The 21,896-nt window shown below is 60.2% G+C and overlaps 2 protein-coding genes across 4 annotated transcripts; one reads left to right on the top strand and one right to left on the bottom strand.

Annotated features, from left to right (window-relative positions):
- Nucleotides 1–2,038: 2,038 nt before the first annotated feature.
- BMP15 (bone morphogenetic protein 15) lies at nucleotides 2,039–3,892 on the bottom strand. Its single transcript, XM_071442086.1, has 2 exons — nucleotides 3,303–3,892; nucleotides 2,039–2,814 (listed from the first exon to the last, which is right to left on the bottom strand). Exons 1-2 carry the CDS (start codon nucleotides 3,619–3,621, stop codon nucleotides 2,039–2,041), a joined length of 1,095 nt encoding a protein of 364 aa, XP_071298187.1. The 5' UTR covers nucleotides 3,622–3,892.
- A 3,122-nt stretch (nucleotides 3,893–7,014) lies between these two features.
- On the top strand, nucleotides 7,015–19,166 carry SHROOM4 (shroom family member 4). Of its 3 annotated transcripts, none has more exons than XM_071442886.1 (10): nucleotides 7,015–7,284; nucleotides 10,600–10,751; nucleotides 11,869–12,000; nucleotides 12,522–14,466; nucleotides 14,665–14,726; nucleotides 15,157–15,723; nucleotides 15,925–16,347; nucleotides 16,430–16,616; nucleotides 17,187–17,459; nucleotides 17,541–19,166. In XM_071442886.1, exons 1-10 carry the CDS (start codon nucleotides 7,159–7,161, stop codon nucleotides 17,808–17,810), a joined length of 4,137 nt encoding a protein of 1,378 aa, XP_071298987.1. In that variant the 5' UTR covers nucleotides 7,015–7,158; the 3' UTR covers nucleotides 17,811–19,166. The 3 variants fall into 3 exon arrangements, with proteins under 3 accessions (XP_071298987.1, XP_071298986.1, XP_071298988.1); XM_071442885.1 differs by having other exon boundaries at nucleotides 15,124–15,723; XM_071442887.1 differs by lacking the exon at nucleotides 10,600–10,751 and having other exon boundaries at nucleotides 7,148–7,284; nucleotides 15,124–15,723.
- The last annotated feature ends 2,730 nt before the right edge of the window (nucleotides 19,167–21,896 follow it).

Genomic DNA, 21,896 nt, shown 5'->3' with positions numbered 1-21,896 from the left:
AACCAGCACAGAGGTGATCCTGCTGCTGGAGCAGCCCCTGGGCACCCATGGGTACTCAAGGAAGGGGCCCATCCCAAAAGACTCAAGAGCCTGTTGCCACAGTGCATAAATGGACACAGGGCTGGGGTGACAAACTCCAGTGCTCACGCATCTCCAGGTGCCCAGCTGGTCCAAGGGGTGCTGGCAGCAGGTTGGGGGTGGGGGGGGGGCAATGGCATCTAGGGGTATCCAGGGCTGGGAGCATGCCCCTCCCCATGTCTTTTATCATCACTTGCCTGCATGAATCAACAGAACATGGTTAATGATTGATAGGGCTCAGATCTGTGAGCTTCCAAAAAAGCAGATGTTCCCCACTCATCACCAAGATGTGGCTAGCTGGGACAAGGGGCAAAAGAGAACCTGGGGCTCTGTGGTTTCTCACTCTTTCAGGATGGGAAAGAAACTTTGAGATTGGCAGGAAAGGGAGGGATTGGAGTTGACAGCACCTCATCCAACAGCAAACACAGGGAAAATAAAATTGCTGAAACATCCCATGGAGCTTGGGCCAGCAATAACAGATGGGGCTGGATCCCAAGCAAGAGGAGACCCTGGCAAAAGCATGTGCTGTGGAGAAACAGCACCCAGGTGACAGTGCTGGTGCCAAGGATGATGACTGCCACCTATGCCTTGCTGCTCAAAGAATGGAAATTTTGCTCCAGCACTGCAGACAGGGCACCATATCCAGCAACGGTCAGGTTTGTTTGTAGATACCTACCCACAATAGCAACAGCAGAGAAATGCCTTGGCCATGGTGACAGACAGCCCCAGGAGACCTGGCTCATTGGTCTTCCATGGTCTCCTAGGACTTGCCCCATACAGAGGGATGCGGGGCACCTCTCATTCCCAGATCCATGGAGGCAGCTGCCTGCAGCCACATCTGGTCTCCTCTGCATTAGGGCAGGTCAATGCTCCAGGGGAGGCACTTCTCATAGGCCCTGCTTGAACCAGCTGGGATTTACCCCTGCACCCGCCCCCTCCAGTGAAAGCACAAAGGCAGGGCACAGGGATACAGCCTAGGGCAACCTATCCCAGGGTGCATCTGCTGCACTCTGGGGGCAGTGCAAGAACAGGCCAAGATGGTCTTTAGCAAAATCAATCAATTCATTTATTCACAGTCAAGAAATAAATAGAGAAGAGTCAGGCAGCAGGGGTGCTGAGAGTGGGACTGACCCTTCTGGAAACAGGGACATGCCAGGAGTTCAGCAGACCCCAAGGCCTGTGTGACAGCAAGAGTGCAAGAAGGTAGAGAGACATCTGCAACAGGAATCTGACCTCTGGGAACAAAACCTGAACCCTGCTAGAGAGCAAGCCAAGGAGCTGAAGAACAGGTGTGTCAGAGGAAACAGCAGGCACAGCCCAGCACAGGCAGCTGCCTTGGCCTCTAGCACCGGAAGCAGAGATGGCAGCTCAGGTCCCTCCAGTTTTTCACAGCCCTTCGAGAGCAGAACTGCAGGGGAGGAGAGAGGCTTCCTCGCTCCAGCCCAAATTCTCAGCCTGGTGAGATGCCTCTGCAGCTGAGACTAGATAGGGATGGGGTGCACGTGAGTTGGGAAGGAATGCCACAGGCAGGGTCACATCAGATCCTGACACCACCAATGTGTCAGATGCAAAACACAGAGACACCTGGACTTCCTACCCTCCCTGCCCTCCCTCCACCAGGAGACTCCCAGCCACCTCCTAAGAGCTTGGTACTCCTGTTTAGGGACACAGCTCATATCTGAGAACATCAGGCCAAGCCCCCCTGCCCACCAAAACCAGGCAGCAGCCATGGGGGCTGCAGGAAGGACAGATGCCATGGGGCAAGCACCCCAGCACAGGTTCCTGCCTTTAAAAACCCACAATTTACATAAAACTGTCATTGTAAAATCTCCCCACTGAGCAGCACTGCATGGGGAGGGGAGATGAGCCAAGTGAGCCCCAGGCAGAGCAAGATAAACCCTGAAGTCCAGATCTATAGGAAGAGGCAGAGCCCAAGGGTGATGTGCTGGGGCAGTGGAAATTACCGGCAAGTGCAGGACTCTGCAATCATGTTCTCATACTCCTTGTACAGTATGCCTCCATTGCGCTCAATCATGAGGACACTGATGGGGCTGTAGCGATAGGGCACACAAGAGGGCCGGGGCACATTGGCATCCACAAGCTGATGAACAAAACTCTGCACCACAGCATGGTTGGGTGCGTGGAAGTCATAGCGGAGCAGGTGGGGACAGGTACCCTTGCAGTAGCGCGGGTTGTAGCGGTGAGGAGCGATGATCCAGTGGTCCCAGCCCAGCTGTGCAAAACTGACAGGGAAGGGGCGGAGGGAACAGTCACTCTTCTCCCCTCCCTGCTCCCGCAGGTACTTGGGCAGGTCATGAGCCAATGTCCCTGTATCACGTCGGTGTCGGTGGGGCTCTGCTGCCAGAGGTGCCAACCCTGCCTGAGTATCATTAAGGTAGAGAAGGAGGAAAGGGTGGCCAGGGGCCACAGGGGCATCGTGGCCTCCTGCTCGGCCAGCACGCACACAGACATGCTGCAGTGCCAGGCTCCCCATGCTGCTGTTCCCCAGCACCAGATAAGGGGTGACATCAACTTCAACCCAGCCACGACGGGGACGGGCAGTAGGGCTGAGCAGCACCCTGGGTGGCTCACCAGCCATCACCAGCTCCAGAGCGCAGAGAAGGCGACCGTGGGCCAGTGACAGACTGGGCAGGTAGACCACAGTAGCTCTGAGGAGGTGCTCGACCTCTGGCTGGCCCTCCATGTGGTAGGTGAGGGCCTGCAAGTACCAGCGACCTGCAGGGAAGCAGTAACCAGTACCCTGTTAGCATAATGCAGGAGGCACTGTGGAGCACCCCTTTCTGTCATGGTGCTGCCACAGTCCCACACAGCACAGCAGAGCCTGTGACAGCCATCTGCCCCAGCACAAGGCAGAAGCTGCAGCAAACAGAAGCCATGAGACAAGGCTTGCTCATGGCATGAAGGGCAAAGAGTCTGCAACATTTCCTATCCTCTCCACCAACACCATTAGCCTGGCAGAGCATCAGGCAGAGTGGGAAGGAGAGAAGGGCACACAAGGGCCAGCTATGCAATTGCCCATCTCACCCCTGGGGCAGAGCCTTGGACTCCTGCCAAGTGGAACCCTATGGCCAAGAGCAACCCCAGCCAGGACAGTGTAGAGAGGGGGAAGGAAGCAGGCAAGAGACATCGCCTTCAGAGCTCAAGCCCACCCCGCTAGCTCTGCTAAGCGCACATACCATCCTTAGTGCTCACTGGTTCCTTACCTGCCCAGGGCTGACCCCCATGGGAGCTGGCCTGTACCAGGCGGATAGTGTTGGTACCTAGGCTGCGGCTGCGGCGGGGTCGGCCTTCGCGGTCAGCAGCACGCCGGTACAGATTCAGCATGTAGCGCAGGGGCTGCCCACTGGCTGGCACCGCCTGCCAGCCTGGGCTGCCTGGAGCCCGCATTTGCAGGGCTTGCAGGAGGGGCAGGGTGGGGACAGCAGGCAGGGAGCCAAGGGGCAGTGGGGACTGGTTTGCAGCCTGGGAAAGGGGCACAACAAGGAGAAGGAGGAGGCTAGTGAAAGGGTAGGGCATAGCCATGATAGATGAGTGTTGGGAGGGAGCAGGTAAGAGGGACGAGGTGGGGCTGGCCAGCAGAAGAATTAGGGAGAACCTGCAGTCATGCTTCTCCTCACTTGGGAGGCAGAGCTGACTGTGGGCGCCAGCAAAAGGATCCCAGAGTGCTTCCAGCTCCTATCAAGACAGGACAACCACACCAGCTGCTTCAGCTTGGCACAGGAACAGAAAGGTGGGGGGAATCTGTATGCAAAAAGGGGTACAAATTCCAGACTAAAATCCAGACCAGGAGCAAAGCTAGCCCAACAGAGAGCCTGGCTATGGGAGCTGTAAAGGTGCTGGGGTAGGGGAGTGGGGTGAAGTGGGGTGGGAGAACCAGCTCACTCAGCCCACGTGCTCTTGGCTCAGCCTCCTCCTACAGGGTAGGAGGTCCTTGCCCCGGCCCATTTTAAAGGCATGGACTCAATCAGGTTTTAAAGAGGCAGGACCTCCCTGGGTCCCGGGGGAGTGGGGCCAGACAGAGCCTGAGAAGGTGCTTTCATGCAATGACAGTCCCTCCAGCTACCTCCACTCTGTGCTGATACTCTGTCAGCGGCTCATCACCTTTGTGCCCATTGCTGCATGCTGGTCTGCACTGCCCCAAGCACGCACAGAGCTGTTGGGGAGTTCTGCTCCCCAACAGCCCCACAGCACAGTGAGGCTGCCCAGTGCCTCACTCTATCCAGCTGGCACTAAGACACATGGGTGAGCAGAGTGACCCTGAGCCCAGCAGTGCTAAGTATGTCTGGATAAGCCAGCAGTACCCCACTGTAGGCATCATCGTGCCACCACCATCAGCATGCCTGGCAACTTTGCCTACCTTGACCAGTTTCCAGGTCTTTCTGCCAGCACCTGCTCAAAGCTGAGAGGTGAGCATGATGCTCACCCTCTCGCTGGCATGGGCCATTCAAGTCACTTTCCGTACTGGGGACAGTGCTTGCCTGGGAAAGAGCCTCTGGGCATACTAATAAAGCCTCTTATTTGGCCTTATCATAAAGCAGAGCACTAGGGCTCAGGAGCTCAGTCCCTGGGTAGGGACTGGGTCCCCGAAGCTAGCTCGCTCATGCCAAGGCCGCAGGGCTACTATCTAGCAAGCATGGTGATTATCAGCTCTATAGTGATTGCAAGCTCTTAGGATTTCAGCTTTGCTTGCTAGGTAGTGGTGCCCCGGGCTTGAGGCTGCAGCAGACGGAGAGAGAGGAGAAGGAGAAGGTGCAGGCTGTTCCACGAAGATGGCTTTATTTGGGGAGGTCCGTGAAGGGTCTCTGCTCTTCTTCTTTCTCCCCTAATGGGGTACAGTATGCTTCTTTTATAGGGTTGGAAAGGATCCAAGCTTGACCAATGGGTAAGGGGTTAACATGACATTGCCTTATAGGGTTACAGAGGTAGGTTAAGGGGTGGAGGACAGGAAAACAGGAATTTTCTTTTGCTGTTTCAGCATTCCTATTGTTCATATCCTCCATGGTGCTTTTCCTAAATCTATGGGGTTTACTACAGCACACTACGGTGTGGTGTGGGCAGCTGCAGCCAGTCCCACCTCCAGAGACCCTGGTGCTGTGCCCTGACCCACAGTACACTGTTGCTCTCCTGCTGGGATGGAAGTGGCCAGGGGGTGAGCACACTGGTTGGGAATCACTGGTGCGGGCACAGGGACATGGGGAGAGCTGGAGGGATTGTACTGGTGTCTGCTGCCCACTCTTCTTGGTGCCAGCTGGGCACAGTGCTAAGGGCTTGGGAGGGCTGTGTAGGGGTGTGTGTGGTGCTAAATGTGCTATGGGGCCTTGAGAAGAGCCAGGGCACAAGAGCCCTCTTGCCTGGCCAGGCAGCCCTTGTTATTCATTTGGGAAAGCGCATAAGGGGCAGACGAGCCAGTGAACATTGGGAAGTCTGGGCATGGCAGCAGCCAGTCATGATTTGGGGCATTGTGGGCAGGTGGCAGGGCAGGTGGGGTCGGGGTGGTGGACATGTCAGTGGTGGACATGTCAAGGCTGTATGGGGGGGAGCTATGAATCTCTCCTGGGTGGGCTCTAGCACTACAAATAGGCCAGGTACCACTCCACCCTGTGCCCTGTGACACTCTGGCTGTACTGGTCTGGCTGCAGCTGGGCTGCACAGGGAGCAGGCAGAGTTCAAGACAGGTGCTTGGGGACAGGGACTACCAAGAAAAACTTGAGACCCTTCCAGCACTGAATGAACCAGCCTGGCACTGCAAGCTCACCCTCCCAGGCCATGGCGGGCAAGCAGGGCTGCAGGCGCTGCTTGCAGAGCAGAGCTTTCCAGGCCGGCTGTCTGGGAAGGAGATGAGTAAGACTCATGGCCCCAGGCGGGAAGGGAGGAGCAGGACTCTTGGGTTCCCTCGGGAATCCATGCCGATCCACTCCCACCATCCCTGGCTGCTATTGCCGGCTCTTCCCCCTGCCTCAATTTCCCCCAGGTAGTTCAGCTGCCTCTCCTGGGTGTAGCAGGAAAAGACAAAGTTGAAGAACGGCCAAACTGCCAGGTATGCCCTAAGGTGCCCGGCAGGATATGGACAGGGTGGGGGCTGGCATGGGTAGGTCAGACAGAAGCCAGCAGCATGTGCTGGCCTGCAGGCAGTGGAGCTTGGGGCGCCAGTGTGACTACATGGTGGGGAGGCAGGGGGACTGCATCACCCTACTGCCACCGCCTCGTACCCACCTGAGTGCTGTTGAACTGCCACCGTGCCAGGCTAAACTGTGCTGAGCACAGTCCCTACTGGTGTGTGTTCCCAGTGGCACCATATTGTGCTGAAGCCAACTGGGTCATTTTGAGCTGAACCTGTGCATGGTCAAGCTAAGTCAAGCCAGGCCAGGCTCTGCTGAGCTGAACTCTGCCAGCCATGCTTGTCCAAGTCAACCAAGCTGAACTGCCCCGAAAAAAATTGGGCCAGGTCAAGTGGAGCTAAGCCAGATGAGGCCTGTGCTTGTTCTGTGCTGTACCAAACTTAACTTTGCCAGCCCTGTGTCATGTTGAACTGAGCTGAGACAAGCCGGAATGTGCCAACCCAGCTGAACTGCACCGAGGCATGCCAGGCTGAGCCATGCTGGGTCAGTTAACCCATGCTGGCCCCCCTGCCATCCCACGTTGAGCTGAGCTGTGATGTATCGTGCTGCACTGAGGTCTGCCAGCCTTCCATATCATGCCATGCTGGGTTGAGCTGGACTGAATTGAAATACCCCGGCTGGGCTGTACCAAGATGAGCCAAACAGCTCACTTCAGGTCCCTGGGCTAAAGGATGGCATGCCAAGGTACTGAGTAGAAAGGTGCTGTGCTGTGCTAGTGTGTGCAGAGCCATGCCATGAGCTGTGCTGAGTCGCGCCGTGTTGTGCCGTGCCGAACTGTCCGCCGCCGTCCCCCCGCGCCTCATTGGCGGCGGCGGAGCAGTCCCGGTGCGGAGCGGCCCCGCCCCGCACTCGCCCCGCGCCGCTCAGCCCCGGCGGGCGGGGGTGTAATTTCCTCCACAGTTCGGGGCCAGGCCGGGATGGGGCTGTAGCTGTAGCCGCCATGGAGCGGGCAGAGGGCCGGTCCGGCGCCCCCCAGTACGTGCATGTGCAGCTGCAGGGGGGCGCGCCCTGGGGCTTCACGCTGCGCGGCGGGCTAGAGCACGGCGAGCCCCTCATCGTCTCCAAGGTAGGAATCGCCGGCAGAGCCCCGCGTGGGCTCCGCGACATCCTCCCGCAAGGGGCCTCCCGCCCGTGGCGGGGCGCGGGAGATGGGAGGACACCCGGGGCGTGGCGGCGTCGGGGGTGCGGGGAGCCCCGGCCGCGGGGTCTTGTGTCCTGGCGCGGCGGGACGGGGACGGCCACTCGCACCTACGATCTCCGCGGCCCTCCACTTAGAGTCGCAGTGAAGAGTGAGAGCGAGAGGGGCGGAGGGACAGCCCGGACTCGGCGGCAGGAAGAAATTCCTCTGGCACATCCGTTGGGCTGGCGTCGGGGGCGGCCCCCACATTCTCCCTCACGTCTTTCCCGGTCCCGTCCCGCGGGCTGTAGCTGGGGGAGGTCAGCCCCCTCTGTGCCCATCCGTCGGTGCCGCGCCCACGGGCGTTCCGAGCACCAGACTCTGCGGGGACGTTTAGTGCCACGGTGGGGGAACCATAGTCCGTCCCGTCATGCCCCGGCACCCCTGGAACGCAGGGGCAGGACCGTGCCCGGGACGGGATTGGCGCCGGGGTGCGATGCCGAGCGGAGCCTGGCCGCAGTCGGGAGCAGAGGGTGAGGGTGACCCCTGCGGCCCCGATGTCTCGCCACACAGAGGGTCACCGATTCCCGCGGCCCCCGCCAGCGCATCGCTCCGCGGGGAGACCCGCAAGGAGCAGAGCAGCGGCCAGGGGAACTCCAATAGCCACCCCTCCGGGGAGCCCGGACGGGGCCCTGTCGCCGGACGATTTGGCCGCCTGCCCGCCCGGTGTCGCCGTCCTGCTGAGCCGGGGTGCGGCGGGCCGGGTTGGCGGCCCCGGGGCTGCTCCGTGCCTCGAGCCGGGCCGACTGCGCCCCCGGGCCGTTCCACGCCCTCGGCGGGACGCGGCCAGCGCGGTCTGGCTGGGGGAGCTGGAAAAGTGGCTCCGGTCCCAGCCCTGCGCCCTGAGGTGGCACCGCCGGCGGGTGGGCAGTCGGGCGCCGAAGGAGTAACTGCCCGCGTCCCCACTCGCTGCTGGCCTTCGGGGTGATGGGTCCCCCGTGGGTCCGCCGGTTGCCGGAGGAGGGGATGTTCCTCACTCACCACTTTTGAGAAGGGGATTGGCTTGCGGGCCGCGGGGTATCGGCCCCCGCGCTCCCACGGACACGCCGCCACCGCGTGTGCTCGGTAGACAAAAGGGGCTTGTTCCAGCGCTTTGTGCATTCAGGGGAGGGTCCCCCGGGGTCACCGCTCCGCCGCTGCGGCCGGCCGAGGTGTGTGCGGAGAGGGGGCGGCGTGCGGGGTGCGGGCCGGAAAGAGGAAGGGCGTCCCCGCAACGATGACTGAGTTTGGCCTCTGAGCCCACTCCGGGCAGGATCCCTTTCTGTGGCAGAGTCCCACGGCGGTGCTCACATGCGATCTTAAGCCTTCCATGGGGCTGCAAACGCCCTTCGGCACAGGCTTCCCTGAGCACGTCAGGGGCAAGGAGGGAGAATGGTGTGGCGCAGGGTGAGTACAGCTCTGGCACTGTTCTGGTTGTGAGTCCTAAGACAAGTTTCTCCTGAGACAGGCAGACATTCCCGTGAGCCATCTGGTGCCCACCATCAGGGCCCAGAGTGAACTCCAGGGATGGTGTTGGGAAGTGTCCTGAGCTGGCTCAGCCAGGCAGGGCAGCAGGCAGTGGTGTTTGGTTGCTAGTGCTGAGTTCACTGGTAGCAAAGGCAGAACAAGGGACTGTTTGTGCCAAATTTAGCTCCTCGTGAGTGATGCCAGGGCTGAGCCTGTCCATCCTAGTGCATGTGATGATCTAGACATGGGTGCAGACCTGGTGGTGTCCTGCAGCAAGTGGGGACACCTTTCATCTCTGACTCATCCCCATGGCGGTGGCAGGCAGGACTGGTGGGCACATGTCTGGACAGAGGACTGAGGTGAAGGTGCAGCCTGCCTTGCTCGCTCTGCTGGTGCCTGTTGGTGGGCAGCAGCATGGCAAGCACCCAAGTGCTCCAGTGACTCCATGGTAGGACTGGGAGCCCTCACAGTCAGTCAGGGTCCCCTGCCAGGAAGGCAGCCCCATGGCTGACATCTGGGTAGGAGGGCAGCCTGCCTGCACAGGCAGGCACATTGGCTGTGCCCAGGCTGGGTATGGCATTGCAGTGCTAAGATCCTTGGAAAAATGGGAGAGCTGTTGGTTCTGGGTGCAGCTGTGCCATGGGGCAGTGGTGCACTGGGCAGGAGGCTTGGCTGCCCCTGCCTTTCTCCCTCCTAAGGTGACATTTTGTCCAGGGGTAGTGGAATGCCCCCTGAGTCCTCCCCACCATTAGGGCTGGAAAGTGGTGCCCAGGGGCACATGCACAATGACTGACCTGCTAGGAAGCCATGTGTGCTCCCTGGCACTGAGGTCTGGCTGCTGCCCAAACTGGTCCTGCAGGCACTGTGAGCAGAGCTCATTCCCTGGACAGGCCTGGGAGCAACTGGGCAGGGTGAAGAGCCCATGGGCAGGGTGGGTGCAGGAGCCCCAGCATGGGGCCAGGTTAGCTCTGCCCTGCAGGTGGCTATAGGGTCTTGCCACATCCACACTGGGCATGGGGCACCCCAGGTCATGCCCCATGCACCTGCATGCCCTGTGCTACTGCCACCACGGAGAAGCAGCTCCAGTCGCTTGCCAGCCCTGTGGTATGGAGTTGGCAGTCCCTGGCCATTGCAGTGGCAGGATGGGCAGAGATCAGTGCTGGCAATGGACACTGCCTAGCCCAGCCAGGCACTGCTTGTCCCAGGGCTTCCAGGACTGCACCTACCAGCTAGGACAGAGGGCATGGGCCAGGATCTCGTGCTGGAAGCACCATGGCTGTACTTCCTCTAAGCACAGCAATACAGGGTGCCAGGTTCATTTTGGCCATGGGTGTCAGGGAGGGTAGGCATGTGCCAGGGCTCAGCACTTCCCCTACTATTGTCTCCTATGTGCACATAGGGTAGGATGGCATCCTTTGGGCATCAAAATCACCACGGGTGCCCAGACAGGCTCAACGTGGGGTTGGAAGCAGCAGCAGGGGGCTGGCATCCATGCTGGACAAAGGGCCCTTGTGCTGCCTGCGAGGGAATCTGCTGGGATGTGACATTTTTCTTTCTCTCCCCTCCTTGATGCCCTTGCTCAGAAATTCATGTGACCAGAGAAGGGGGAGAGACTGACCCCACAGATCCCTCTGTGGTGCCTGGGGCTCAGGTACCTTCTCCGAAGCCTCTTTCTCCCCTGACACGCGGCGGCCATGGAACATCCCCTGGGATATTCTGGGGGCTGTGCCCCCCTTGATGCCCCTCTCTGTCACCCAGGTGGAGGATGGGGGCAAGGCTGCACTGTCCCGCCGGCTGCAGCCAGGTGATGAGCTGGTGAACATCAGTGGGACGCCACTGTACGGATCCCGCCAGGAGGCCCTCATCCTCATCAAGGGCTCCTACCGCACTCTGAAGATGGTTGTTCGCAGGTTGGAAGTGCTGTGGAAGGGACACAGGGAGGGCCAGTGGGGCTTTACCTGCCTGGGGGACTGGCAGGAACCTGGAGGTGCCCTTGTCTCCAGCTTGGAGGTGCCCCTTGCTGGGACAGGGTGGGGAGCAGCCCCTTTGCTGCTGTCAGCACTCCCGCTAAGTGGGGGTTCCACATCCAGCAGAGCCAGGGCAGTGCATTGGGCTCACCACCCCCTCGCTGGGCGGTATCCTCAAGCGTGGCCGCTCCTCTCCCTTCCTGCCTGCTTGCCTGCCTCCTGCCTGCCTGCTTGCCTGGGAAAGGAAGGAGAGGCAGGGCTGGGCCTTGCCGTCCCTTCCCCCCCTAGCTCCTCCAACTGCATCCATTCCCTGGCTGCATCCTGACTGACTCCAGCTCCAGCAGCACTCAGGGGCAGGGACGGCGCAAGGGCACTGCCCAAGGGGCAGGGGTCCCACGGGTTTGTGCTGGGGTTCAGCATCATCCATGGTGAGTTTGGGGGTTCTGGGAAGTCCCTGTGCTGACCTCACAGCTTGCTGCTCTTATCCAGTCAGTAGATGTGGCAGCACTTGGCAGTTGGGAGGTACAGGAGGTGGCTTCTGACCATGTCTGTGCAGTGGCATTTGTTGGGTGGGCTGGAGACTCCTGTGGATGCTGTGAGGGGTGGGACAGAGACCAGCACAGGACCCTTCCCAAAGACATGATGTGGCTGGTGCTTGCTGCAGGTACTGAGGGACAAAAGAACAAGGGGGAAGGTCAGGCTTGTGGTGGAGACAGATGTGGCCCCAGTGTCCCTTGGTGGAGCTAATCCAGACCCAGCAGAGATGCTTGCCTTGCTCAGGTCATTGCCTATGGGCTATGCAGGGGCTGTGTCCTAGGTCTCCTGTTAATGTGGCAACAGGGATGCTGCAGTCTGGGGAGCCCTGGCCAGCTGGGTGAGCTGTGAGATCCCCTTGCCCAGTGCCGGGTGCTTGCAGGACTGGACCCTCCTTGCTGCCATCCCCTTTGGGCGGGCACTGGCCTGGGGGAGACAGGAAACCCCGTAGGAAGTGACTTCAGCCCCGGTTCCTTGGCCTGGCTTCCTCCCCATTCTTGTCCTTTCCCGCTGTTGCTCTTGGCAGGAGGAGCGTGCCCGTCTTCCGGCCCCATTCCTGGCATGTGGCCAAACTTGCCGAAAGCCGCCCAGACGTCCCCACCATGCACTGCCCGGCTGATGCCTTCAGCCTCTCCTGGCCTTCGGGGTGTGATGTCAGGTGAGACCCTGGGGGCAGTTATGAGACTGTGCAAAGGGAGAGGGCAGACAGGACACCCCTTGGGTTGTGGCAGTGGGGGTGGCATAGGGGGTCCCACGCTAGTTTCGGGCATCCCTCCTCATTCTGCGCTACCCTTTCCCCTGGCTGTTAATTCCCGTCTCCCGGCAGGAAGGGGCGGTGGCTCTGCTGGAGACAGCCAGGAGCTGCTTAGTCCCACTGCCCCGGCTGCCAGAGCTGGGAGGTCTCGAGTGGCTGGAGTCACACACACCCTGTGTTCCCTGTGCCTGTTCCCCTTGCCAGTGCCAGGCAACCTTGGTGGTGGCCCCAACCCAGGGGTGAAGGGCAGGTTGGGGTAGTGCTGCCCTGTGCTCCGTTGTCCCAGGGAGGGTGTATGTGGGGGGATGGGCTCCTTAGAATCTCTGTGGAGCTGGATGAGGGGCAGCAGGTGCCTGTAACACTGACGTGGGGCTAGGCAGCAGCAAGCTGTCCCTGCAGTGGAACCCACTGTCCTGGCACTGCAGCACTGACCGGAGCAGCTCCATCGGGAGCATGGAGAGCCTGGACCATCCCAGCCAGACCTGCTATGAAGGAGACCCCTCACCCGTTGACCAGGGCATGTACCACAGCAAGCGGGACTCTGCCTACAGCTCCTTCTCTGCCAGCTCCATTGCCTCTGACTGCGCCCTCTCTCTCCGTCCTGAAGAGGCAGTGTCCATTGATTCCAGTCTCCAAGGCCCCTGCAAAGCCCCTGACAGGCGCTACCTGACCACAGGGGCTGAGCCATCTGCCAGCTGGCACCCTGAGGCCTGGCGGGCACCAGTGCCCCCCCAGCCCCCTGTCAGGAGGGACAGCCTGCGTGCAGCCCCAGCTGGCAGAGGGGACAGGTGCCAGGCCTCAGTGTCAGCGGATATGCTGCATGCCAAGGGCCGGTGGATCTCTGACACCTTCCTCTGCCAGCGGGATGGGGAGGCAGAAGTAGTGGGCAGGAGGAAAGTGGCACCATACCCCACAAAGGACTGTTTCTCTGCTGACCAGTATTACATGCTGAGCTCCCACCCGGACCGTTGCCCAGCTGAGCCACTCCTGGGGGAGAGCATGGAGTCTGACAACCAGCCATACGTGGATGACAGCATGCACCAAGTGCCTGATGCCACAACAGCAGGTGACAACCCATTGTTGTCCCCTCTCAAGGGCCACATGTCGCACCGTCACAGTGCTCCCGAGCAACTGCTGGCCTCCCAGTTCCGCTCTCTCCAGCTGGGCACCAACAGCGGGCGAGCCTCTCCAGCCCCCAGTGGGCAACACTGGACCTTGTCCCCGCTGCATCCTGAGGGCAGCCGAGGGGGAACCACAGGGGCTGCCCAGGATCCCCCACACTGCCCAGAGCCTTGCTGCCGCCCACCACCCTGCCACTGCTGCCCTGAGCTGCAGCAAGCCTGCGGGCCAGATGGCCAGGGGACTAGCCCAGTACTCAGCGCTGAGGGGCCAGTGGAGGAGGAGAGCCAGGGAGGGGCCCGGCGGGCTGGGGGTCCTCCCCACCGCTCTGCTCAGATGCGCCGCCGCAGCGACCGCTTTGCCACTAGCCTGCGCAACGAGATCCAGCGGCGCAAAGCCCAGCTGCAGAAGAGCCGGGGGGGTGCTGGTGCACCTCCGCCTGGTGAGGAGCCAGTGGAGGAAACTGAGGAGCCCCCAGAGGGCAGTGTACTGGCAGAGCGACAACCTGCCCCGCCTGAGTGTCTCAGCCCCGCACCGAGTGAGGAGAGCAGGAACTCTGGCCGCTCTGCAGATCGGGGCATCCCCACCCCTGACCCAGCCCCTAAAGGGCCCTTGTCCCCTGAGCGGGTGGTGCCAACAGCCAGGGGCCGCTGGCGCTGGTCCCCGGAAAACAAGCTGCAGCCACAACACTCACCCAGCCACAGTGAACTGGAGGGCTACAGCCAGGGCCCAGCGGCCTGCAGCTCCCCACCACGAGGCAGCGACGAAGCAGTCCTGCTGCCCTTTGCCGACCGCCGCCGGTTCTTTGAGGAGAGCAGCCGACTGGCTCCACCCCGGCACAGCAAGTCGCCAGCAGGTGATCCCAGCACCTTCCAGCCCCCTGGCCCTGAGCACCGGGATGTCCGCCGCCTCTCTGTGGACCAGCCCTACAGCCCACCCTCACCCAGCCGCCCTGGCTCTGCTGGCCCCTATGCTGAGTGCTGCCGGGAGCAGCCCCACTGTTACAAGCCACTGGGGAGGCCAGGGGAGCTGGATTACCTGCGGGGCTTCTCCTACTCCTATGGGGTTCCCCTGCGCCCTGAGCCCTGCCGCTACTGTGGAGGGGACCTGTGCCCACCACCACGGCCCCGTGGCCACACATGCCGCTGTCATCCTGTGTCCTGGGTGCGCTGCCCTGACTGCTGCTACCCAGCTACCCGTCCTGGGCGAGAGGAGAGTGATGCTTGGCCCCCCCGGAGAGCTTTCATCCCAGTGAGTAATGCCCTGTGGGACTGTGCTGGGGAGCAGCACTGACACTCCCTTGCACCCCTGGACTGTGACCCTGGGTTGGGGTGTGGGGTACTGTTCCCCCATTCGCCCTGCAGACTGCCTTCAAGTCTTCTGCACCTGAATGGGGATGGGACAGAGGTGCTGGGTGATGGATTTCACACTGCCTTCCCCCTCACACAGGAATTTCCTCAGGATGAGTGGGAACCACCTGCAATCACCAGGAAAGTCAGCCAGTCCATCAGGTGAGCCCATGCCAAATGCCACGGTGCTGGGATGTGTGTGCCACTCAGTGGGGACCTGTGCTGGGGGATGTGGGGACTGCCATGATTTTGACTGGGGATGTCGAGAGTGCCTCCCATACTTCCTTGGCCATCCTTGGCTGGTGCCCTTTGAGGCAGAAGGAGGCACGCAGGGCAAGGGTGTGTGAGGAGGTGTCCACAGCAAAGGTGGTCCCTCCTTACCCTTCCCCAGGGTTCTGGAGCCATCTCTGGGGAACTGTGCCCAGTAGATATGCCTGGGCTTCTCCCACCAGTGTGACTGGATGACTAGCTGGGATAAATGAGACAGGGCATGAAATGGGCCTGAACTGCCAGATGGGTGACTGTGTATGGGAGGACGGGTGCCTCCTTCTCTTCCTAGTGAGCTCTCCAGCTACCCACCTGGTTTCCCAAGGCTTGGCCCATTCCACACCTGCCTTGAGAGCACTGAGCCAGAGTGGCCACCCTGCTACCGGGCCATATCCACGCATGACCTCTTGTGGGATAGTGATCACCTGGCCCACAACCCTGAGAGCCCCCCGGATCCGGTGCACCGCCCACTAAGGGGCAGAGCCTTCTCTGAGAGCCATCTCAACCTGGAACCTTCCAGTCCCTGGGGCTGTGACCAGAAGGACCTTTTCCGTGCCAAGCTGGACCCTCCCAGCATCCCCAAAAAGAAGGGCCCTCCACCTCCCCGCCCACCTCCACCCAACTGGGAGAAGTACAGACAGCGTCGGGCATCCCAGCACCCACCAGATGGTGCTGGGCATGGCTCTGCCTTCTCTGCTGCCCCAATGCCAATCCGCAGCATTGCTGAGGCAGTGAGGGAGCGGTCACAGAGCCTCACCGGGGAGCAGAAAGGCCAGTCCTGGGGGCACACTGCTTGCCCCCCTGCTTCGTCAGGTGCCTGGCCCCGACCTGAGGCCCCCAGATCACTCCGCAGGACTCCTGGGCCTGATGCTGCCAACGCTGAAATTTGCAGGCAAGTGGTGCCATGGCATGGGGGTGGGCTCTTGTAACCTTGTATCAGAGCATCCTAATCCTTAGAGCACCGTGTGGGGTTTTTTTGTGTTGTGGAGTGTCCCTGTCCCTGACCTCTTTCCCTGGCATGGCCATGGCCCTGAGTGTCCCTGCCCCCACGGGTGGGCAGGGGAGCTGACATGCCCTGGGTGGGTGTTGACAGGGTGTCAGGAGCCAGGGAGAAGCGGACAAAGATGAAGCGGTCTGGGGAGATGGAGGAGCAGCCCCAAAGGCTCATCCAGAACCAGGAGCAGGGCTATGCCAGTCCCCGTGGGGTGGGTGAGTGCTCCCTGTCCCTGCATTGTGGCTCTGGCCCTGCCCTGCCGGAGGCACTTAAGCCCAGTTCTGGGGCAGTGGAGGGGGTCAGCTGCCAGGGCAGCTGGCCCCAGCCCCGCTGCATGGACTCGGAGGAACGACTGTGGGACGTGGCTGTCAGGGACCATTCCCTGGCCAGTGTTCTGGCCCCCTTGGCTTCCCCTGGCACTGCCAGTGAGGTGATGGGTGAGCTGCTGGTGGTAGGGGAGCGACAGGCCTGGCGGAAGTGTCTCCAGCAGGACTGGCACCTGGAGGCCCTGGCACAGGACAGGTAGGGCTGTCACAGCACCGGGCCCCATACCAAGGGCAGGCTGACACCCCCCAGTGCTTATCGCTGTATCTCTGTCTCCCAGGCAAGGTTTTGAGCCCATCTCGCTGCCTCCCAAGAGTGCTGCCAGCTCCAGTTCCTTCCCAGTGCACTTTGGTGTTGCAGTGGGCAAAACTGAGCCACTCAACAAGGTAAAGGCACTGCCGGAGGTAGTGGAGGGGAGCTCGGAGGATGAGGAGGAGGAGGTGGACCATGAGCTGGTGGAAAAGAAGGTACAAGACTCTGCTGGGGACAATTCCCTTGTGGTTCCCCACTGTCCTGGCCAGGTGCTCATGGAGACTGGGTGCATTTCTGGATGCCCACGGGGACTGAGGCATCACTTGGTTGTTCCTGGGAGCTGGGGACATCACCAGGCACTCATGGGCATTGGGGTAATTGCTGGGCACTTGTGGGTACCAGGAACATTACCATATACTCACATGGGCCTGGGGCATTGCCAGATGTCTGCAAGGACCAGGGGCATTGTCAGGTGCTTGCAGGACCTGGGAGTCTCACCAAATTCTCATGGGGACCAGTGGCATCTACAGATGCTTGATGTTTGCAGGGGCTGGGATGTTCCCAGATACCCACAGGGACGGGGGCATCCATTAGGTGCACATGGACTCTGAGACATTGACAGGTTCTTGTGGGGACTGGCAATTGCCAGTAGCTCATGGGAACCTGGGGTACCTCAAGGTTCTTGTGTACTGTCGGCCCCAGCACAGCGCCCCCACACTTCCGTGCCAGTCCCCTGATCCCATGGGGAGTGGCCCCAGTTCCCCCTGACCCCTTTGCTCCGGCAGCTGCAGCTGATCGAGAGTCTGAGCCGCAAGCTGGTGGTGCTGCAGGAGGCACAACGGGGGCTGCAGGAGGACATTAGTGCCAATGGGGCACTAGGTGAAGATGTGGCTGCTCGCCTGCAAGCCCTCTGCACCCCAGGGGAGTTTGACAAGTACCGCCTCTTCGTGGGTGACCTGGACAAGGTGGTCAATCTCCTGCTCTCCCTCTCGGGTCGCCTGGCCCGGGTGGAAACTGCCCTGGGCAGCCTCGGGCCGCATGCCCCTCCTGAGGACAAGGTGGGCATGGGGGAGGGGACCCTCACCCATGAGGTTTTGGGCTGCGGGATGCCTTGCCAATGCCAGCTGTCTTTCCCACAGCTGGCCCTGCGGGAGAAGCAGCGGCTGCTGGTCGCACAGCTGGAGGATGCCAAAGAGCTGAAGGAGCATGTGGGGCGGCGTGAGGAGGCAGTGGGTGCCATGGTGGCACGGTACCTGCCCCCCGAGCACCTCCAGGACTACCAGCACTTTGTCAAGATGAAGTCAGCCCTCATTGCTGAGCAGAGGGAGCTGGAAGAGAAGATCAAGCTGGGCCAGGAACAGCTCAGGTGCCTGCGTGAGAGCCTTGGCCAGGCCTCCAAGGACTGCTAGCCCCCTACCCAGTCTCCCTCCGGGATCCTGGCTGTGATCCCAGATTGCTGCCAAAGAGGATCCAGCCCCTTGTGGATTCTCCCTGTGTCTGTTCATCTTTCCAGCCCCTGCCTTTTATTTATTTTTCTGATTTACCAAGCAGGGGAGGGGGTTGCCAGTCCAGGTGCTGACAGGAGTTGTTGTGCCACAGAGCTGTCATGGGCTCTGGCCACTCAGCAGTCTGTGGCCCAGCAAGACCAGATGGATGGATGCTACCGCCACTCTCATGGGTCTTTCTGTGCCCATGAGGTCCCTCCAACTTGTCCTGGACACCAGTGCCTCTCTTGTATCTGGTGCTGCACCACATGCCTTAAACATCCCCCAGCTACTATTCATGCAGCATCTGAAAGGGTTAAACCGTGCTCACCAGCTGTCCTGTTTGCCCTGCTCTGTCCATCTGTGTGTGGGGAGGGAGCTGAAGGAATTTCAACCCCAGCATCCTCTTCCTCCTCATTGTGTCAGAAACAATGGCCCCAGCCAGCAGGTTCTTAACCCACTCCCTGCTGGCTGAGGGACCACAGGGGGCCGAGATGAGTGCCAGTAGGTGTTGTGGTGTTGTGTACCTGTGTCTTGGGATAGTACCCTGCCAGGGCATGGATGCTGGGACAAATACACTGAGGCCTGCGCTACTCTCTGTCACCAATACTGTGGGCATGGAGACAACCCAGCCTCAACCAGCCCTCACCTGTAGCTTCTAGCTCAACACCAGGAGCGATTAATAGAGGAAACACCACATTAAGGACCAAACGGGGTACCTGTCCCCTCCTTTCTGCTGCAACAGCCACAAATAGCACTTAGATGTCACCCCCGCCACTGTCCACCTGTCTCCATGGCATGAGCAGGTGCCTTCATACTGATTTTGCCCAGGGGTTTAATGCAACCAGCAGGAGCTTGGGGCAGGAGGGGTAAACGTTTTGGGGAGGCGTGTAGGCAGCAGTGCTTTGGTGTGGCCCAATAGCTGGACAACCCGGCCCAGGGTTCAGGCAGCATCCGTGCCTGCCTGTGAGCTCCAGCAGCAGCCCTGCTGTGTTGCTACCCCTGCTCTGGGCTACCCTTTAGCCTGTTAAACACTACACTTCACACTTGCCTGGCTGTACTGTGGGATGGTGCCTGGCAGGAGTGGGGTCCTCAACATTCCCTCCATCTCAACCACCCCAGGATCATTGCTAGGACCAAAGACTGCACCCCCTGAGGCCATGCTGCTCTCGTGGTGGGGTTCAGCAGCCCTGCACAGGGCCCTGTGCTGGAGCTGCCAGTGCCTGCATGCCATTGTATCTCTAACAGTAAAGCAGCAGCAGGAGCTGCACTTCTGTTCCAGCTGTCTCTTGCATGGTTTGTCCCTGTGCCCCAACAAGTGGCACTGGAGCAGGGAGAGGGTAATTGCTCCATCTGGGATGAATCAAGGCTTAGCAAGCTCTCGGAAGCTGAATGCCACCGTGGCACAGGGGACACCTGAAGTGCAGCTGTGGGCAGGGTGTCTTCTGCTCCCAGTGCTCCTAGGCTGAGTTGGGGCAAGGGTAGGAGTCACGGCGCTTGGGTAGTGGATACAGGGTTTTCCCTGGCAATCTCAGGCCATAGCTGCCAGAGCTTTTGGGGCAGCCCCGGGGAGGGGGTGGCCGTGCCCAGGGGGATGTCGCCGTGCTGCTGCTGCTGAGCCTGTTCCGGGGTGCCCCGATTCACCGGGGTGCCCCGATTCACCGCGGTACGGCAGGGTGGTGCCCAGTGCCTTCCCCGGGGACTGCTCTTCGCGCCGGGCACCCCGCGGCAGGGCAGGGGCGCCGGCGGCCGCTGGGCGGCGCCAGTCGCCAGTGCTCAGACAGAGCATGCGCGTGCAGGTGGGTGTGGGAGCGCAGGTGCGCGCGAACACGCGCGGAGGAGGGGCAGGGGAGGAGGGGCAGGGGAGGAGGGGCAGGGGAGGAGGGGCAGGGGAGGAGGGGCAGGGGAGGAGGGGCAGGGGAGGAGGGGCAGGGGAGGAGGGGGGGGGCGTAGGTCGCCGCGTGCGCAGATGTTGGGACGGGGGCCGGGGATGCTCCAGGGTGACCACAAGTGCACGGGGCCAGTGTGAGTGTAGGCGAGTGGGTACACACCCCCATAGTGGATAAACACCCCCACAGTGGATACACACCCCCACAGTGGGGTACACACTCCCACAGTGGGGTACACACGTGCACAGTGGGTACACACGTGCATGCGCATAGGAGCGTGTCGGTGAGTGGCCGGAAATGTGTGTGCGAGCATATGGCTATGCATGGGATACAGGCACATGCATGTCAGTTCATACAAGTGAACATGTACACACAGATGGATGTGTGCACATACATGTGAGCACGCGCAGCTGAACTCTTACATAAGTGAATGCATGCACACACCTCTGAGCACGCATGTTCACATAGTCGAACACATGCCATGTGTGTGAGTGCACGTGTACAGGGCACAGCTGCATGCTGCTGCACACAAGTGTTAGTGGCGATTGACTGCACGTGCAGGTGAACACATGCACGGGGGAACTTGTCCTATGTCTGATGTGCACACGTGAATGCATGCACATGTGTATAAGTGTGAGTTCATAGGGCTACTTTGCAAGCCATTGCATATGGATGGGAAAACTGTGCCCCATGACCCATTCAAAACACCATTGCCCCTCCATGCAGCTCCAGCTGCTGCCAGGTATGACCGTCGGCCCATGGCATGGCATGGCTGGGTTGCTGGGTACAGGGACCCTCAATGCTGGATGTGGCCATGGCATGGGGTGTCCTGGGGATCCCTTTGTGAAACTCCAGATTGCAAACAGAACCCACAAAGGTGGGGTAGCCCCTGGCCCTGGTGTCTGTCTCCCCATCGTGATGATCTCTCCATTATACAGATCCCAGATCTGTCCCACAATGTCCCATACACCTGAGCTGGGGAAGGATGAGGACATGGCAGGTAGTGATGCTTTAATGAGAGACCCTTGCCACATGTGGGAGATGGGGAATCCTGGAGCATAAAAGTCCAAACCCCATAGTAGGGTGCACATAGTAGGCCCCCCTCACTCCCACAGTCCATTACAGCCCAAAAGAGAAAGCCATGCATTGGGAAGGGACAAGAGAGCGCTTCCTGTCCCTGCACTGGGGCAGAATGGCCCAGAAGGAAGGAAGGGATATGGGGCTCTGCTAGCATGGATCCCAGAGCAGTAGTGGGTGAGAGATGAGTGCAGGGGCCCATGCAACACTGTGGAATGGAAAGTGAGGCCAGAGTTTCTCTCCCCAGATGTTTGGTGGCACACCCCCCTGTGTGCATGCATGTGTGTGTGCTCCAACACATGTTCCAGGGCATGCTCTATGCAATCACACCTCTGTGGGGCTATCTGCATGCATGCACACCACAGAATCACAGAAAGGTTTGGGGTGGGAGGGATCATTGAAGGATATTCTGTCCAATCCTCCCTGCCATGGGCAGGGTTAGGGTTAGGGCAGGGACATCCTCCAGGGATGCCAGGTTGCTCCAAGCCCTATCCACCCTGTCACTGAACACTTCTAGAGATCAGCCAGCCACAGCTTCTCTGTGCAGCCTGTGCCAGTGCCTCACCACCCCCATGAAAAAGGATTTCCTCTTTCTGTGCAATCCAAACACACCATAAGTCACTTTAAAACTGATGCCCCTTGTCCTGTCTCTACATGCCCTGTGAAAAACTCTCCTTTTGGAAGCCCCTTGATATCCTGAAATGCTACTTTAAGGTCTTACTGGAGCCTTGTCTTCTACAGGCTGAACAACACCATATCTCACAGTCTGTTTCCACAGTGGATAGTTTTCAGCCCTCAGAGCATCTCTGTAGTGTTCTCTTGACTCACTCTAACAGCAGCACATCCTCCTTGTGCTGGAGACCCCTGATCTGGAGCCAGCACTCTTGGGCATGTCACCAGAGGACAGTAGAGCAGATAGGGAGAAGCTCCCTCCCTCATCCTGCTGCCCACCCTGCTGGAGATGCACTCAGGACATGGGTGGCCCTCTGGGCTGCCAGCACATTTGTGTGCATGTGGAAGTGTGTGTACAACTAAAGTGTGTGGC

This window comes from Agelaius tricolor, unplaced genomic scaffold (genome assembly GCF_023055355.1).
Source record: "Agelaius tricolor isolate 1412-34295 unplaced genomic scaffold, bAgeTri1.0.p SCAF_17, whole genome shotgun sequence".
Lineage (NCBI taxonomy): Eukaryota > Metazoa > Chordata > Aves > Passeriformes > Icteridae > Agelaius > Agelaius tricolor.
This window is presented reverse-complemented; position numbering and strand designations above follow the sequence as displayed.

Bases quoted from the DNA above. Each gene is read 5' to 3' on its own strand.
- BMP15 (XM_071442086.1), bottom strand. From the start codon at position 3,621: ATGGCTATGCCCTACCCTTTCACTAGCCTCCTCCTTCTCCTTGTTGTG. The intron at 2,815-3,302 runs GTAAGGAACCAG...GCTTCCCTGCAG, and splicing joins TGGGGGTCAGCCCTGGGCAG to GTCGCTGGTACTTGCAGGCC.
- SHROOM4 (XM_071442885.1), top strand. From the start codon at position 7,159: ATGGAGCGGGCAGAGGGCCGGTCCGGCGCCCCCCAGTACGTGCATGTG. The intron at 15,724-15,924 runs GCAAGTGGTGCC...GGGTGTTGACAG, and splicing joins GCCAACGCTGAAATTTGCAG to GGTGTCAGGAGCCAGGGAGA. The intron at 16,348-16,429 runs GTAGGGCTGTCA...TCTGTCTCCCAG, and splicing joins GAGGCCCTGGCACAGGACAG to GCAAGGTTTTGAGCCCATCT.